This window comes from Tamandua tetradactyla, chromosome 10 (genome assembly GCF_023851605.1).
Source record: "Tamandua tetradactyla isolate mTamTet1 chromosome 10, mTamTet1.pri, whole genome shotgun sequence".
Classification (NCBI taxonomy): Eukaryota; Metazoa; Chordata; class Mammalia; order Pilosa; family Myrmecophagidae; genus Tamandua; species Tamandua tetradactyla.
In genome coordinates, this window is record NC_135336.1 from 47,520,026 (window position 1) to 47,537,573 (window position 17,548).

Below are 17,548 nucleotides of genomic sequence, written 5' to 3' on the forward strand. Positions count from 1 at the left end.
GGCATATATGAAAAACCCACATCCAGTATCATACTCAATAGTGAGAGACTCACAGCCTTTCCCCTGAGATGGGAAATGAGACAAGGATGCCCACTGTCACCACTATAATTCAATATTATGCTAGAAATTCTAGCTAGAGCGATAAGACAAGAAAAAGAAATAAAAGGCATCGAAATCAGAAAGGAAGCAGTAAAACTTTCATTATTTGCAGATGACGTGATCCTATACTTGGAAAATCCTGAGAAATCTATGGCAAAGTTACTTGAGCTAACAAACAAATTCAGCAGAGTGGTGGGATACAAGATCAATGCACAAAAATCAGTAATGTTTCTCTACACAAGTAATGACCTAACTGAGGAGACAATTAAGAAAAAAAATTACATTCACAATAGCAACTAAAAGAATCAAGTATCTAGGAATAAACTTAATCAGGGATGTAAAGGATCTGTACACAGAAAATTGCAAAATACTGCTAAAAGAAAACCTAAATAGGTGGAAAGACATTCTGTGTTCATGGATAGGAAGATTAAATGGCATTAAGATGTCAATTCTACCCAAATTGATCTACGGAGTCAAAGCTATAACAATCAAAATTCCAAAAACCTACTTTGAAGACTTTGAAAAGCTAGTTATCATATTTAAATGGAAGGGAAAGAGGACTCGAATAGTCAAAAAAATCCTAAAAAAGAAGAATGAAGTGAGAGAGACTTATACTTCCTGATTTTAAAGTTTATTATAAAGCCACAGTGGTCAATATAGCATGGTTTGGGCACAAAGATAGACATATTAATCAATGGGATCAAATTAAGAGCTCAGATACAGTAAAATCTATGGTCAACTGATCTTTGACAAGGCCCCCAAATCCACTGAACTAGAACAGAATAGTCTTTTTAATAAATGAATCTGGGAGAACTGGATCTCCATTGCCAAAGGATTGAAAAAGGACCCCAACCTCATACCCTATACAAAAATTAACTCAAAATGGGTCAAAGACCCTAAATAAGAGCCAGCACCATTAAACTCATAGAAGAAAATATAAGGAAACATCTTCAAGATTTAGTAATAGGAGGTAGCTTCAGAAACTTTATATCCAAAGCACAGGCAACAAAAGAAAAAATAGATAAATGGGAATTCCTCAAAATCAAATGTTTCTGTATCTCAAAAGACTCTGTCAAAATGGTGAGGAGGCATCCAACTCAATGGGAGAAAATATTTGGAAACAATATATCCACTAAGGGTTTGACAATCAGTATATATAAAGAAATAATACAACTCAACAACAAAAGAACAAACAACCCAATTATAAAATGGGCAAAAGGTATGAATAGACAGACATTTCTCCAAAGAGGAAATACAAATGGCTAAAAAGATGTACACCTTATAAGGGAAATGCAAATAGCAACCATAATGATATATCATCTCACACATGCAAGCATGGTACTGCCACTAAAAAGCAGGAAACTACAAATGTTGGATAGTATGTGAATAAATTGGAACACATTCATTGCTGGTGGGAAAGTATAATGAATGGTTCAGCCACTGTGGAAGACAGTTTGGCCATTCCTCAGAAAACTAAATCTTGAGTTGCCCTACAATCTGGCAATACCACTACTCGGTATATACCCAGAAGAGCTGAAAACAGGGTCACAAACATTTGCTCACAAATATTCATAGCAGCATTATTCACAATTGCCAAAAGATGGAAAACAATCCAAGTGTCCTTCAACAGATGGGTGGATAAACAAAATGTGGTATATACATACGATGGAATATTATACAGCAGTAAGAAGAACTGAAGTTTTGAAGCATATGACAACATGGATGAAGTTTGAGGACATTATGCTGATCAAAATAAGTCAAACACAAAAAGATAGATGCTGTATGATTTCACTAATATCAACCCCCTTGAAAATATAAACTCAAAGTCTTAAAATGTAAACTCAGAATTGGAGTTCTGGAGCTCTGAAAATCAACATTGCTACATATGGCAACTGTTAAAGAAGCCAAAAAAGAGATCACACTTCAATTAGAGATGAGTGAAGCCAATCTGATTGGAGCTAAGATAAACCAAAATACAGGGTGTGCTGGTTTGAAATGATGTATGTACCCTAGAAAAGCCATGTTTTAAACCTAATCCCATTTTGTAAAGACAGCCATTTCTTCTAATCCCTATTCAGTATTGTATGTTTGAAACTGTAATGAGATCATCTCCCTGGAGATGTGGTTTAATCAAGAGTGGTTGTTAAACTGGATTAGGTAGAGGCATGTCTCCACCCATTTGGGTGGGTCTTGATTAGTTTCTGAAGTCCTATAAAAGAGGAAACATTTTGGAGAATGAGAGATTCAGAGAGAGCAGAGTGGAACAACATAGCCAAAAGAAGCAGAGTCCACCAGCCAGTGACCTTTGGAGATGAAGAAGGAAAATGTCTCCCAGGGAGCTTCATGAAACAGGAAGCCAAGAGAAGCTAAGCAGATGATGCTGTGTTTGCCATGTGCCCTTCCAGATGAGAGAGGAACCCTAACCGTGTTCACCATGTGCCTTCCCAGAAGAGAGAGTAACTCTGACTGTGTTTGCCATGTGCCTTCTCACTTGAGAGAGAAACCCTGAACTTCATCGGCCTTCTTGAACCAAGGTATCTTTCCCTGGATGGATGCTTTTGATTGGACATTTCTATATACTTATTTTAATTGGAACATTTTCTTGGCCTTAGAACTGTAAACTAGCAACTTATTAAATTCTCCTTTTTAAAAGCCATTCCATTTCTGGTATATTGCATTCTGGCAGCTAGCAAACTGGAACACAGGGTAAAAGATGATGCCTCTATTTTAGAACTTTACCTACTGAATGAGACCAAAGGAAGAGACGTTTATTTGTCCAAGACATAAATTTTCTGTAGCACACAGTCTAATTTAACTTGTCTGCCCAGTTCAGTTAAACAACCTAAAACATGGAGCCTAGAACTGGGAACAATTGTATAACTTAATGTATTACCCAGGTACATTGCTGTCTATGTTGGGTAGATAATTAAAAAGTATCGGCAAAGTCCCTTGAGGCACTGGAGAGAAAAAATACAGAACTATTAAAATCTCCCACCTAGGAAATCCCTGATACTCTCTCAAACATTAGGGACTCCCAAGTTAATAGGTCAAGTCCTAAATCTTATTTCTAGAACAGAGAAACTAAGCCTACTTATAATTACACTTAAGAGTTACTTACAGAGGACCTCTTTTTTTTTAACTTTTTTTATTGTATAATATAACATATATAAAGCAAAGAAATAAAAAAGCAGTAGTTTACAAAGCACTCTTCAACAAGTGGTTACAGGACAGATCCCAGAGTTTGTCATGGGCTACCATACAATCCTCTCATATTTTTTCTTCTAGCTGCTCCAGAATATAGGAGGCTAGAGGGTTTAAATACATTTTTACCATCACAGTTGACTTTTTTTTTCCTTCTTTTTTTGTGAACAATAACATATACACAAAAAAAGCTATACTTTTCAAAGCACAGCACCACAATTAGTCGTAGAACATATTTCAGAATTTGACATGGGTTACAATTTCACAATTTTAGGTTTCTACTTCTAGCTGCTCTAAAATACCAGAGACTAAAAGAGATATCAATTTAACAATTCAGCATTCATATTCATTTGTTAAGTCCTATCTTCTATGTATAATTCCACCATCACCTTTGCTCTTTCCATACCTCTCTTTGGGGTTGTTTGGGCTATGGCAATTCTAAATTTATGATATTGGAAGGGTCTGTCACTAATATGGGGTAGGGAGATGGAATTATCTGATGTTCTGGAGAGGCTGGGCTAGGTTCCAGGACTTATCTGGGCTGGGGACCCATCTGGAAGTTGTAGGTTTCTGGAAAGTTATTCTTGTGCCTGGAACACTTGTGGAATCTTATATATTGCCCTAGATGTTCTTCAGTATTGGCTGGAATTGTCCTGGTTAGGGGGGCATGTTATGACAGGTAGCAAGGTCTAACTGAAGCTAGCGTAAAAGCAACCCCTAGAGTAGCCTCTCGGCTCTATTTGAACTCTCTCTGCCACTGATACTTTATTAATTACACTTCTTTTCCCCCTTTTGGTCAGGATGGAATTGTTGTTGTTGATCCCACAGTGTCAGGTCTGGATTCATTGCTAGGAGTCATCTTCCACGTCGCTAGGGAGGCTTTCACCGCTGGATGTCATGTCCCACATAATGGGTAGGGCAATGATTTCACTTGCAGAGTTGGGTTTAGAGAGACTGAGGTCACATCTAAGCAACAGAGGCCCTCCAGAAGTAACCCTTAGGCATGCCTACAGATAGCCTAAGCTTCTCTGCTACGTACATAAGTTTCCCAAGAGTAATCCTCATGATCAAGGGCATGGCCTACTGATTTGGGTATCCCTAAAGTTTGATACAGTATCAGGGGACTCCCTGATGGTAAGGTTTAATATTTCCATATTCTTTCTCCCTTCCATCAGGGGACTTTGCCAATATTTTTTGATTATCTGCTTAATATACTCTAGGATGTTTCCAGGTATTACAATGATCTATATAGGATTAAAGGACCTCTTTCTCATTCTGTGCTTCCTGTGTTTCAGTTGTTCAAATGACCTATACAGATAGGTTGTATTAGATTATACACTACAGAAAATTTCAGTTTCAGATCAAATGAACCTTTCTTCCATTGGTCTCAAAGAGGATGTGTGGTTCTAAAATACAGGCATTGTCTTCCTTACCCCTATGTTCTGAATTACTTTAACCCCAACCTGTTCAGCTTCATTCTTATCTCTAAATATCAGGTTATATATATATAAAGCAGCCTCTTCTGGTAAATAACTATTTACCAGAAATAGTAATCACCACTCCGGACTTAATGTGTCTGTTCTAAAAGCTTATAATCTAGGCCCCTGTTTTCTTATCAGCATTTTCTAAAGGTGACTATACCATTGTCGTCTTTTTTATTTCTGGCTTATTTTGTCTCACCAAATGGTCCTACACATTCATTCACATGGTTGTATGCCTCACAACATTGTTCCTTTTTGTAGCAGCACAGCCTTAGTTCATAAGTATACAACATTCACCATTCTACTTCTCCATCGGTGAATCCTTTGGCCACCTGCATTCATTGGGCATCATGTAGAGGTCCCAAAATCCACAGTCAGAGGACCTCTTTTGTTGCTCAGATTGGCCTTTCTCTCTCTAAGTCCAACTCTGCAAGTAAAATTATTCCTGTTCTCCCTATGTGGGACATGATATCCAGGGGTGTAAGTCTCCCTGGCAACAAGGGACCTGACTTTCAGGGATAAGCCTGGTGCCCTGACCAAAATTGGATGCCCTACCTGAGCAAAAGGGGGAAAAGAAACGTAACAAAATAAGGTATCAGTGGCTAAGAGAGTTCAAATAGAGTCATGAGGCTATTCTGGAGGTTACTCTTATACAATCTTCAGCTAGATATTGCTAATTGCCATGGAATGCCAAGCCCCAACCAACAGTATTCCCATAAACCTAAAGAATATGCAGGGCTCCATCTGAGATTCTATAAAAGATTCACTCACTAAGCTTATTTTTCAGAAACCTAAATCCTCCATATGTTTCCTATGCCAGATAAGCCCAGAAACCCAGAGTTACCAGTCTTTCCAAGAATATCAACCAGTTCCAGCCCACTTATACCATAATTTTGACACCCCTTTTCAAAATGAAGTTAGAATGGTCATTGCCCAAATATCCCTAAAGATTGAGAGAAGGAAGAAAAGAGAAGGAGGAAATGCCGGCGCCAAGGTGGAGTGAGAGGGCAGATTTTATTTCTTGCCCCACCTGCACACACTGGGCCCAAGCTCCTGCTAGGCTTATTGGGTCTGTGCAATTGGTCAGGCGGGCGCCACCTAGCCAGCAAGGTGCAGCCGTGGCAGAGGACAACCGAGCCAGTCGTGACCACAGCGTTCCCCTGATGCCTCGGAGCCTGATGACAGAGGAAGCAACGGCCTTGCGACAGTGCAGCCAGCGAAGATTGGCCGGAAAGGCAACAGCCGTGGCCTCAGCAAGCCATCTTTATCTAGGTTGTATACCTAGAGCATCCTGGAGCCCACCATAAATGGACAGTTGGATCTAGGCAGGAAGCTAATTATCAAAGCTCAACTTGGGGAAGATATTTGGTGAATTCCCATTCATAATGAAGATATTACTTACGATGAATTAATGTTAATGATGCAAGGAGATTTTAGAGGAAAAACTTCTGAGTGATGATGAAGTTACAATAAAGCATAAAGATGAAGATGGAGATCATATTACAATTTTTGATAGTTCTGACAATTCCTTTGCAATTCATTAGTAATTAGTAAAATTAGTAAAAAAAAAAAATAGTAGAATACTGAATTGACATTGTTTGCTAATGGCCAATCAAGGCCCCTTGAATCAAGCCAGGTGAAATATCTCCATTGTGAACTGAAGAAACTTTGAAATAAAATTAATTGCTTATTGGATAGCTTGAAGCCACCTGGAGAACCAGGGCCTTACACCAATAATCCTGAAAATGATACTGTTGATGGTAGCCTGCTCCTTCTGATTCTTCTGGAAAACAGTCTACTCAAGTTATGGCTGAAAGTATGTTAGCCTTTGATCCCTTAAAAAAAACAAGATGAAATCAATAAAAATGTCATGTCTACATTTGGCTTAACAGATGACCAGGTTTCAGGGCCATCCAGTGTTCCCGCAGAATAGACCATTTAGGAATGCCTGACAATATTGCTTCCTCTTTCTCAGCAGCTTATTTACCAAAAGCTTAGCCATAGCAGCCACCAAATACAGGACTCAGAGACAGGCAGGTCAGATGTACCAACAGTATCAACAGCAGGCAGGCTATGGTGCTCAGTAGCCACAGGCTCCCTATCAGCCACCACAACAGTATGGTATTCAGTATTCAGGCTATAGTCAGAAGACTGGACCCCAACAACCACACCAGTTCCAGGGATATGGCCAGCAACCAACTTCCCAGGCACAAGCTCCTGCCTTTTCTGGTCAGCCTCAGCAACTGCCTGTTCAACCACCACAGCAGTACCAGGCGAGCAATTGTCCTCCACCAACTTATACCAACCAAACTTCTCAGCCAATTAATTACACTGTGGCCCCTATTTCACAACCTGGAATGGCTCCAAGCCAATATGGGGCCTATCAACCAAGACCAGGTTTTACTCTACCTCCTTGAAGTACCATGACCCCTCCTCCAACTGCACCTAACCCTTACGCATGTTACCCTCCTCCCTTCAGTCAGGGCTATACCCAGCCTCAACATCGTTATCGATAAGGAGGCTCAGCTACATGAATGAATATAGCTGCTAGCTATTTGACTCCCAAAAGACTTCAAAACTACTATTTTATTTTAATTTGTACTGAATTTCAGAAATTTAAAAAGCAGAGCATTTTTTAATATCAGTATCATTGTTTCTGTTAAATTTGCTGGAACATGAAAAAAGACCAGGATGAATTTTTTTTCCTCCCCTGCTTTAAATTGTAGCAGCTTCCTAGTTATTTCATTTTGGAACACTACTCTTAAATGTGTGTAAAGTGAATGACTTTCTAGCTTGCCTTGTCAAGAGGATATTAAAATGTTAGTTTGAGATTTAGCCATCTTATCCGGTTTTTTACTATTAAGATGATATACTAAAGTAGATCCCTTTAAGAAGACAACTAAATATTATGTCCAAAATGTAACACTGATAGGCTAATAAAGATGACTGAACCAAAAAAAAAAAAACAACAGCAGGAACTGTAACAGAGAATTACAATTCATACCATAACAACTGAGTATGCCTACTGAATCATTATATTATATTGATATTTATTTTTACTCTTGAGTATCTTAGAGTAGCTAGAAAGAAATACCTGAACTTAACCATAACCAATACTACACTTTGAAATTTGTTCTATAACTACTTGTTAAAATGCACTTTGAAGTTTATATTTTTTGTATATATTTTATATTTTACAATAAAAAATGTTTTAAAAAAATCAAGGAGAATATTGGGAGATCAGCCTGATATGACGTCAACACCAGACATCACTCTCTGACCCCTCTCCAGCCCTATAAAAGCATTATTCCCAGAAACCTTGACCCTCTGGGGCTAAACAAACAATTCTGGATCTAACTACTTCATTTTCATTCATTGCAGCAGTAGTGCAACATTTGGAGATTGGAAAGCAACAGTTAGATGGGTTGAGAGCCTTGGATGCCTCCACACAAAAAGCCCTCTGGGTTAAACACCAAAGGTCAAAATTCAAACCAGCCAGGAACCGTTTTTTGTCAGAATGCATGTCTCCTTCAATTCACTGAATAATTGGTATAGCAATGGTAGTCATGCTCTCCACCAATGAATCCTTATGGATAGTAACAACATACACGGAAGTCTTTGATTTCCCAATCTCAAGAGAGATTGGAATGACCTCTTCTCCGCCTTGCCACACGACAGACACACTTTCTGGGAAGGGAAACAGATAGCTAGAAAGCACATATGAAGCATAAACAGAATGCAGGCATCTTACACAATACAAAGCAGAGTTGCTCACAAATCTTTGCTGGGACTCAGTTTGGGCCACCTTGTTCATTCTGGAACCATGGAAAGGCCCTTGTTGCTAGAGAAAAGTGACGAGAGCATTTGTCCATGCTTCATTTAAAAGATCGAAGGCCAAAATAAAGTGTGTCTCACATCCAAGTTTTTACATGTTTTCTATTTTAACTTGTTCTTATTCAAAGTCTGACTGCATTTCATTAGCAATTCATGAAAGCCAGTGGGCAAGAATGGAGAAGAGGGTTGGCATATATAGACAAGGCCAGATTACTTAGGGTCTTTTAGGCCAACATACGCATCTAGATTTTATTTTAAATGCTATGGGACACCACTGGAGGGTTTAAAGAGGGGAATAATGTGAACTTATTCGTATTTTTAAAGAATCACTCTGGCTTCTTTGTGGTGCTTGACTAATAGGAGCAAGAGTAAAAGCAAGGAGAGCCTTAAGACAACAGAACTCACACCGAAGTCTGTGGATCAGTGCCGGTTAGAAAATTGTTACCATCTGCAACTAGGTAACACAGAAGTTGAGGATAAATTATTAAAAACTTTTACAACAATTCAAAATTGCTAAAACCTCCAAGCAGCATTTTTATTGTATTGATCTGTAATCAATTGGAAAGTGTTTCACTCTCCCATAATCACAAAGAACAGTGAGAGGAATCTGGAAGGTCAGGACCAGAATCTAGTGCTGCTGACTTGAACTAGTCTCAAGTATTTAACATGCCTTTGACTTAAACAGGCTTGAAACTCATAACACATAAGGCATAAATGTTAAGAGTTCAAATGCTGTGTTTAAATACTGATTCCACCACCAGTAATGTGAATTTGGATGCATTACTTAACCTCACTGGTCTCAGTTACCTCATCTGTAAAATGGGGATTACAATAGCATCTAGCCTGTAAGATGTCCTGGAGGATAAACATGAGAAGAACCTGAAAAGACGCTGACAGCCTGGAAGCAGCCACACACTTAGCCATTTGTGTCCAAGCATTTTTCTGTGATGAATAAGCTTGATAGAATGATCATGGTCACACAATCCCTAATCAGGGTGAAGGACGTTACAGTTCACATAGCTCCATCATTTACATTACTTCATTAATTCTACCACAATATTACTTAGAAGCAGGAGAGGCTGACCCAATTTTCTAATGAGGAAAATGAGACTTGGTAGCTCTAGGGTTTACAAACTTGCTCCAGGAGCATGAAGTGTTGATTTATCCATCTGCTCACCTGTTCAAGAAAGTGGAATCAAACTGTCCAAGAAGTCACAGAAGCAGTGAGAAAAAAACAAGACCACCCTGCTCTCCCGCTGTCAGTCCTCGTGGTCAGATTGCACCCAAACTGAGTGCAGAACAAAGGTGAAAAAGTAGCACGAGCAACAAAAAAACTGGGATGTGCTCTCCTTAAAGGTAAGATGTTTTAAGAACTCTCCAGCCCCAATTCCCTCATTCTTTCTCAATACAACTTCCTTTAATCCCTTTCTCACCCACTCCTCCTCTGGCCTTATCCTCATGGTTCAGTTACGACATGATTATGGTGAGACCATTTTCCTTGACTTTTTTCTTCCTCATTAACATTTTCGATATTATTAAATTTTCATTATTTAGTAAATATACAGGAGCCCAAAAAATGTCCTAAATGTGTTTCTTGTTACCACATATCTCCTCATTATGGCTTTTCTTTAATCTTCCTTTAACAGTTTTCAATATTCACTAGTTGAATTATTATGTTTTGCTTGTAGGGAGAAGGGGAAAAGGAATTAAATAATAGCAGACAAACTCCATGAGCTGAAAAAAGACTTGGATCGTCAAACTGAAAGTATACATCAAGAGAAAAGAAGATTTATATATAGCTTTTTAAAAAAAGATCCCATACTAGACAAATCAAATTGATATTTATAACTTTGCTATTTTTTACTTAAAGTAGGGTTGTAGTCGTCTAAAGCAGGATTATTTGCATAGGAGATAGGTCTTGAATTTTATGACAGTAGTTAAGAACACCAATATTTTTATATTTTATCACTTTAACTTTAAAGGAATCTTTTAGGGACCAATATATCTTGTTTTAAAGAAACATTTATATGAAGTTCAGAAATTCCTTATACTTCATTTTGGGTTTCTTTTTCTTCTATTAAATTCAACACAAACTATATTGCATTTTACCAAAAACGTTGTCCTTTTTAGATTCTTGGCCAGAGATGGGCACAGTCTCTATGCACTAAGAACTGGCTCTATTTGGACACGCTAATTGCTGACTCAAGTCAGAAAACTGATTAATCATACCTTCATATCTTTAGGAGGAATTCAGATACCTCCTAAATACTTATAATTAGGAGGAAATAACTGTAGCACTGAGGATACTCTGGCTCCAAGAAAAACGAAGTTAATGGGAGCGCTACATAAATTGAGGAAAAAAAGAATCTGCCTTTCAGTTTAGAGAAGTGGGTTTTCATGAGAATGAGGCCACAAGATGAAAAGGGACCCACTGTAAACATCCCCAGAGAACAAAGGGCTCCCATCCAATTATTTGTTTTTAATTATGACCAACTGTGACAGCTTGGGGCCAGTTCTGAGCGTTGGGAATGAAGGCACCAGCCTACCTGTAAGGATCATGGCCTTTGGCTAGGAAACTCCTCCCACTAGTCTAGTGGTTCCCAGCAGGCCCAAGCATCAGATCACTGGGGAGTTTTTCAAAGGTTCCCTGTCACCCTCCACACTGTGAAAGAAAATCTCCAGGGGCAAGACAAGGGCCAGCACACTTTATTTCCACAGGTGATTCAGCTGCACAGCCTGGGTTACATACAACAGTACTAGTCTGTGGAATTCTTAAGGACAGTGTGCTGCTTTTTTGGAGGCAGCAATTTTACGTAGTGAAAACAGCACTAAAATCAGAGAAATTTTCATATCCTCCACTTATTAGACAAGTAATACAATTCTCTTCTCTGAACATCAATTTCCTTGAGCATATCACATTACCTTGATAAACATAAATGTTCTTTCTCATCTCCTAAGGGAATTTAATGACTTAATATATATATTTTTTAAACCTGCAGAATTCCAGGCACAATGGAGATAGGTACAAAAGCATAACCACTTCTGGTATAGAAAGTGCTACCTAGCTCTTGTTGGTTATTTTTTACCAAAGAGAAATAAACTAAGCCAAAGAGGGTAGCAACTTTTGTTTAAGATAGTAAGAAAAGTAGAAAACATTTGCCTCCAGACCTTTTTCCACTTCATTAAAGTCATGACACGGAAGCGGCACAGACCAATCAGAAACAGTGGCAGGTTGTTGGAGGAAAAGGACTCATTGTCTTCCAAGGATTCACTGAGGCAGATGAGTGTCAGAGAGTCCTTGGCAAGAGCTCTGAAAGTCAAAGGAGACCTAAAAGAGGGGGAATAGTGCAAACAAGCCTGGTTTGACAGGCCTAGCCCAATGCCACAGTTGCCTCAAGTAACTTGGACTTCTATAGAAAAAAGAACCCTCCACCATCTGTCTGTTCTCCATGACAAAATATGTTCAGGAAGATCACTGCATCTCAACTGATAGGTTGAAATGAGCATATTATATATTGTTGAGTAAAAATGCAAAGGCAGAAGAATGTATATAATATTGTCCCATTTATATTTTAAAATTACATTTATATTTAGATATATTTCTGTTTGTAGACTCTCAGAAAAAGTCTAGAAGAATATGGGCTAAACTATTAGCAAAGACTACATCCAAAGAGAGGAGCAGAATGGAAGGAAAAAAGGCAAATAAAAAAGAAAACAATCACTTTTGACTCTATATGCTTACATTTCTATTTTTTCAACATACATATAGTCCTTTATTAATTCTAAAAGCAAAAAAATAAAAAAGGATAACTATCAGTAAACAATGCCCTTTCACCACAGGGATAATCTTTTCTTTCTTGGAAACATCAAACACTACGAAGAATAGAAATGTTAAGTAATTATATAGGGAAAAACACTCAGCACTTTAGACCTAATTAGAAAAATAAGTCAAGAATAAATCAGTGTCTTTATACCATGGCTACCTCTATGCTAATAATATCTAAATAGAGATTAACATTACAGTGGCTGATAAAAATGAATTGCTTGGGCCATGGTGGCTCAGCAGGCAGAGTTCTCGCCTGCCATGCCAGAGACCTAGGTTCGTTTCCCGGTGCCTGCCCATGCAAAAAAAAAAAAAGAATTGCTTGCATGTACAGACTTCACTATGAGCCAGATATTATGCTAAATGCCTTATATGGACTTTCTTATTTAATGCCTATTTTACAGATAATAAACCCTCCTTAGGAAAATGACTTGCTCAAGATCATGCCAGTAAGAAGCAGGTCTGGGATGTAAACCCTACCAATCTGACTCTAAGTCTATGTGCTATACTGAAAAGAGTGACTACATTAAGGTGATAGAATAAAGAGCAAATTAAAAATTTTTTAAATAATTTTTAAGTTTATCTAATACATTAAAATTTTAAAGAATTCATTTCCAAGAAGATTTCAAATGTAGATTGAGTACTCTTAATAGCCAGACAACCAAAATAGCCCTCTATAGACCTTCACCACTGGAAGTTCTTATTCCAAAACAGTTTCTCCAGAAATAAGATAAGAAACCAGGATGCCCAAAAAATAGAAGTAGAATGTGCCCCATTTTTCCACCAGCCTTGGAACACTTCCTAGTTTCTTTATTTACTTTTTAAGTAAAAATAATGTGGTCACAACTTCCTCTTTCAAAGGGGACAATTAGAGAATTGACAGTTATTATATACCTGCTATAAGTGATACTATTGTGGGTTCTGGTCAAACAAGATGAAAAGGCAGACTGTTTGCCTGCATGAGATCCACCTAATAAATGAGAAAAGTGCCTCCTGTCTCTGTATGGAACACATGCCATAGACAAGACTCATTTTGACATTCTGGACCCTCCAGCAAACTTTGATAACTCATTTCCCCCAAACGTGTCCATGCTCATGCTCACCCTTCCCTGGACATCTTGTCCACTATCACCACAAACAAGAAAAGCAGAGTCACTCCTAAAGCCACATGCCTAGTGGTGAAGACTTGAGCTCTAGAGGCAGACTGCCTAGATCAGCATTCACCATTTGTTCAGTGTGATCTTGCACACATTTCTTAACCTGCCTGTGCTTCATTCTCTGGCCATAAAAACAAGATACTAAGAGGTATCCAGCCTCACACAGTTGCTGTGATGGTTTAAAGGAGCTGAGACATGTAAAACAAATCAGAACAATGTCTAGCATGTGTTAAGAGGTCAGAAAAGGCTAGCCATAGATGTTTCAAATAATAGCCATCTGAGAGCAACAGACTGTTTCAGATTGAAGGAAGAGAATGGAAGATCATCCAAGGGGGAAAAGGCCTTAGAGATCATTTTACAGATGAAGGCCTAGAGGGCTCAGTTTTAGCCCAAGGTCACACAGGTGATCAGCAGTTGTGCCAACAACCAGAACCTGGGTTGTCTCTGTCATAGCACAATGCCCTCAAAGAAGAGAAAGCGAGAGAATTCCAAATTGACCATCCATTTAGGTGCATATTACAAGTCTTATCTACTTCAATAACTGTAAATCATAAAGTTATAAGTGTTATCGTATGAATAGATGATTCTAACAGCAGGGTGAGAAAGAGCTACTGTGCACCCACTATGTGTTTGTTGTGTGTGTGTGTGTGTGTGTGTGTGTGTGTGTGCAACAATCACACCCATCCAGCAAACTTTGATAACTCATTTCCCCCAAATGTATCCATGTTCAGCAGTAACTTGGGTTACGGCCCAGGATACCAAACCACTCAAGTAGAGCTTCCCAAGACAGCCACCACAGAATGAATAAAAAATGTGGAGCTCAGACTCACTGTCAAGCCTTGTCCACCAAGCCTACAGGCCCTGAAAGGAAAGCCACAGAAGCAGTGAAGCAGATGGAGAAGGTAGTCTGGGTAAGAGGCAGAGCCTGGACCCCAGAAATGGATTGTTCCAGAAGCATCTCCACTATATAACAGCTACCACTCCAGCTCGCTATCCCCCACCAGTCTATCTCCCAACCCTTTCTTTCCCTATCAGGCTTCTCCATGCTGTCCTCTCTTACCTCTCCCACCTTTTCAACTTTTCCTCCCACTAACTTTCCATCGATTAGCTGCATCACAACCTAATATCCACTTTCCAGCCTCAGTGCCTTTGCCCATGCTTTGCCTTCCTCCTAGAATGCCTGCTGCCTGCAGCGTTATGACCTTTTATCCACAACCAAGACTGCTGGGCAAAATCCTTTTCCAGAAATGCCAATCCTTCCAATGAAGTCAACTTACAATAAGATGGCCTCTTTCTATCCCCTATCCTACCAGAACCTTCTAGATCTTTCTAAAGAACTTAATGAACTCTACCTCCCTACCCTCTCAAGATTTTCTCACCTTTACAGCCTCACCCAGTACCTGCCTAACAAGTGGTGGGCACTCAGTAAACATCAGCTGCTGTCACAGATTTCAGAATGGCGACTGGAGAAAGTGATGTGCAGCAGGAGAAGCAGGGAAGGAGGGCTAGAAGGAGAGAGAACAACAGCAAAGATTTACTATGTACCAGCAGACATTCTAAATGCTAGACAACCCCATTCAGGTCAGTACCATTATTATTGCCACCTTACAGAGGAGGAAACTGAGACATAGGTGGTCTGAGTATCTTGCCCAAGGTCACACAATGGGCTGTGAACTTAACCAGGCAGTTCACTTCTTTATATTGCTTCTCTGCAACACTGCTCTTTCCAACCCTACACCCCTGAAAACCACTTCAGCTGCTGTATCCACTCTATGCATTGCCTTTCTGAATCAAAACACACTTGGCAACTTATCATTATGGCACCAAGTTCCCACCTACTATTTTTTGAGTTACAAATTAAAGCTCAATTCCAGCCAAACTTCACAGGACAGTAAGTTATATATGACAGAAGTCTCAAATCCAAAACATTCCATAAACAGAGGATTTTATGGATGTTTTGAATGGAAGAGCCTCAGGTCATTAACCTAGCTCAAATATTTTCAATCATTTCCATTTCTAAATTCCTGAAATACATACTAAAACTATCTGCAAATATACACATATTTCACAATCACTTTTAAATAATATTTTGATAGATCCTGGGGTTAGTACACAATTATAAGGTTATTGGTGCCTAAGGTGATCTGTCACATGCTTAATGTATTTTTTAACAATCTTTAAGAAATTTGGACCTCCTACTATGGATAGGAGAATTTAGGGAAGAATACAGGAAGATAGGAGAATTTGGGGTTACAACTGCACTTAAATTTAAGTGAAAATCCAGTAATTATCTATATAATTCAGATTTTTACTAATTTAATAGTAGACATTCTATTAACAGAAGGAAATATTTTGTTAATTCCGAATAAGCCAGATAATTTTCTCAATTCTCCACCCAACAATCAGGGGGAGGAAGCCAATAAACATATTGGCTTTACAAATGTATACTCTGTTCTCAAAGAGAGAAAAAAGAAAAATAAATTTATTAGTACATTCAACTTTGAAGTTAAGAAAGGCTTGCAGCAAACAGGATGCCAGTAAAATTTTTGTTCCAAGGAAATTTAAAAATAATATGCAGCTGACTAAATAATAAAATATATGTTAGCAAAACAGAAGAGAAGGAAGACAAGGGTCTGTGCAATTTGTGGCAGGAAGTGATATTTTTCTTCCCTTGATCAAGAGACGGGCTAGGGCTAGTGAGAACAGCAGAAAGACACAGGACTGAAATTAGAATTAGAGTAGAAGTCACAATGGGGAAATACGATACCCGGCACGTACCCAAAACTTACCCAACTCGGTCTGTTTACTCAACACTTGAATTTTCCCACTCTGCCAGTTTTAAATCAGAGAGCGGCTGGGCTTTTGCTGTTGCTGTTACTGTTCTTTTGATCCCAGAATCCCTTGAAAATTAAACTGTGTGTTGGTTTGGATCTGGCCCCATTTTGCCTTAGAAAGTAAAAAAAGTTTTAAGCTTGGGTCTCTGGTTGCTTCTTTGGGAAAAGGCACAAGTAAGTGACTAGAAGGGAGTGCGTGGGGGACGTGCCCAGTTGAAGTCGCACCCACGAAGCGGCCGCACGGTTCCTCAGCGCAGCTGGCCAGATGTGCCTCATCTGGTCTCCGTTGGACACGAACCTCAGCTGTTCCCGAGGAGAAGCCCCAGTTCATTGGTTGCCGTAGCTCCTCATTTGCTGCTGATTGGCCGGCCGGCCCGCCACTCCAGCGAGCTCTGTCCCGACCCCGTCCGCCGGGCCAGCTCCTTGCATCCTCGCTGGAACCTGGAAGTGCAGCGCGGGCGCTGATGTGGCACTCACCCGCCGTCCCGGGCCCGGCGGGGAGCCGCGGGCCGAGGGGGGAGCGGGTGACGTCGCTTGGCACCCAGGACTCAACCCTGCCCCGACCCCCGACCCTGTTTTGTCTATCCTTTTAGGCAGGTAGGCTTGTTTATTTAAACAGGATGATTTCACTCTGTTCTTAGGATGAACTTCTGGCGCTCGTTTAAGCACCCTGCATTTCCGAGTGCAAGGGCTGTTTATCTGAACTGTCCACGCCTCCAAGGGGCGTTCAGGCCACACCTCGAGGATTCACTCTCCCCATTTTCTCCAGGGAGTGAATAATCGGGGTCAAGAGCCTCTCCTTGGGGACAGTATACTTTTGTTTGAGGCAAAAATCTTAATGAACCCATCATTGAAGTCCTTATTAACCAGAAATGCGGTCGTTTCTGTGGAGAAACCAGGGTTGGGTCTGAGAGTGCTTTGACGGACTCGGTTTGATTTTTTTGTTGCGTGGTGATAGTTGTAAGAAAACGAGAAATGTCGCTTTGCCCTGTGAGAATTGAGACAGGATGGCAGGAAGATGTGCTTAAACCCTCAGGAAATGGTTGAAGGGTTGACTGGTTCGGTTAATTAGTTTGTGGGGGAGGGGGGAGGGGGAGGAGTTGGCTGAGTGGAAAGAGC

General features: G+C 39.7%; 1 protein-coding gene and 1 pseudogene across 4 annotated transcripts in view; one reads left to right on the plus strand and one right to left on the minus strand.

The window, feature by feature from the left end:
- The window catches only part of LOC143648468 (transmembrane protein 45A-like), a 116,508-nt gene extending 99,628 nt beyond the window's left edge, over positions 1-16,880 (minus strand). Inside the window, exons 1-2 of one of the 4 annotated variants that reach the window (XM_077118585.1) lie at positions 16,385-16,880; positions 14,975-15,100 (exon numbers count right to left, since the gene is read on the minus strand). In XM_077118585.1, the coding sequence (XP_076974700.1) occupies positions 14,975-15,028 (54 nt within the window). In that variant the 5' untranslated portion in view covers positions 15,029-15,100; positions 16,385-16,880. Of the gene's footprint in view, positions 1-14,974; positions 15,101-16,384 lie in introns of those variants that run through there. The other 3 variants (XM_077118588.1, XM_077118589.1, XM_077118587.1) reach the window with 3 other exon arrangements.
- LOC143648852 (protein TFG pseudogene) lies at positions 5,762-6,714 on the plus strand (annotated as a pseudogene).
- Positions 16,881-17,548: the final 668 nt, after the last annotated feature.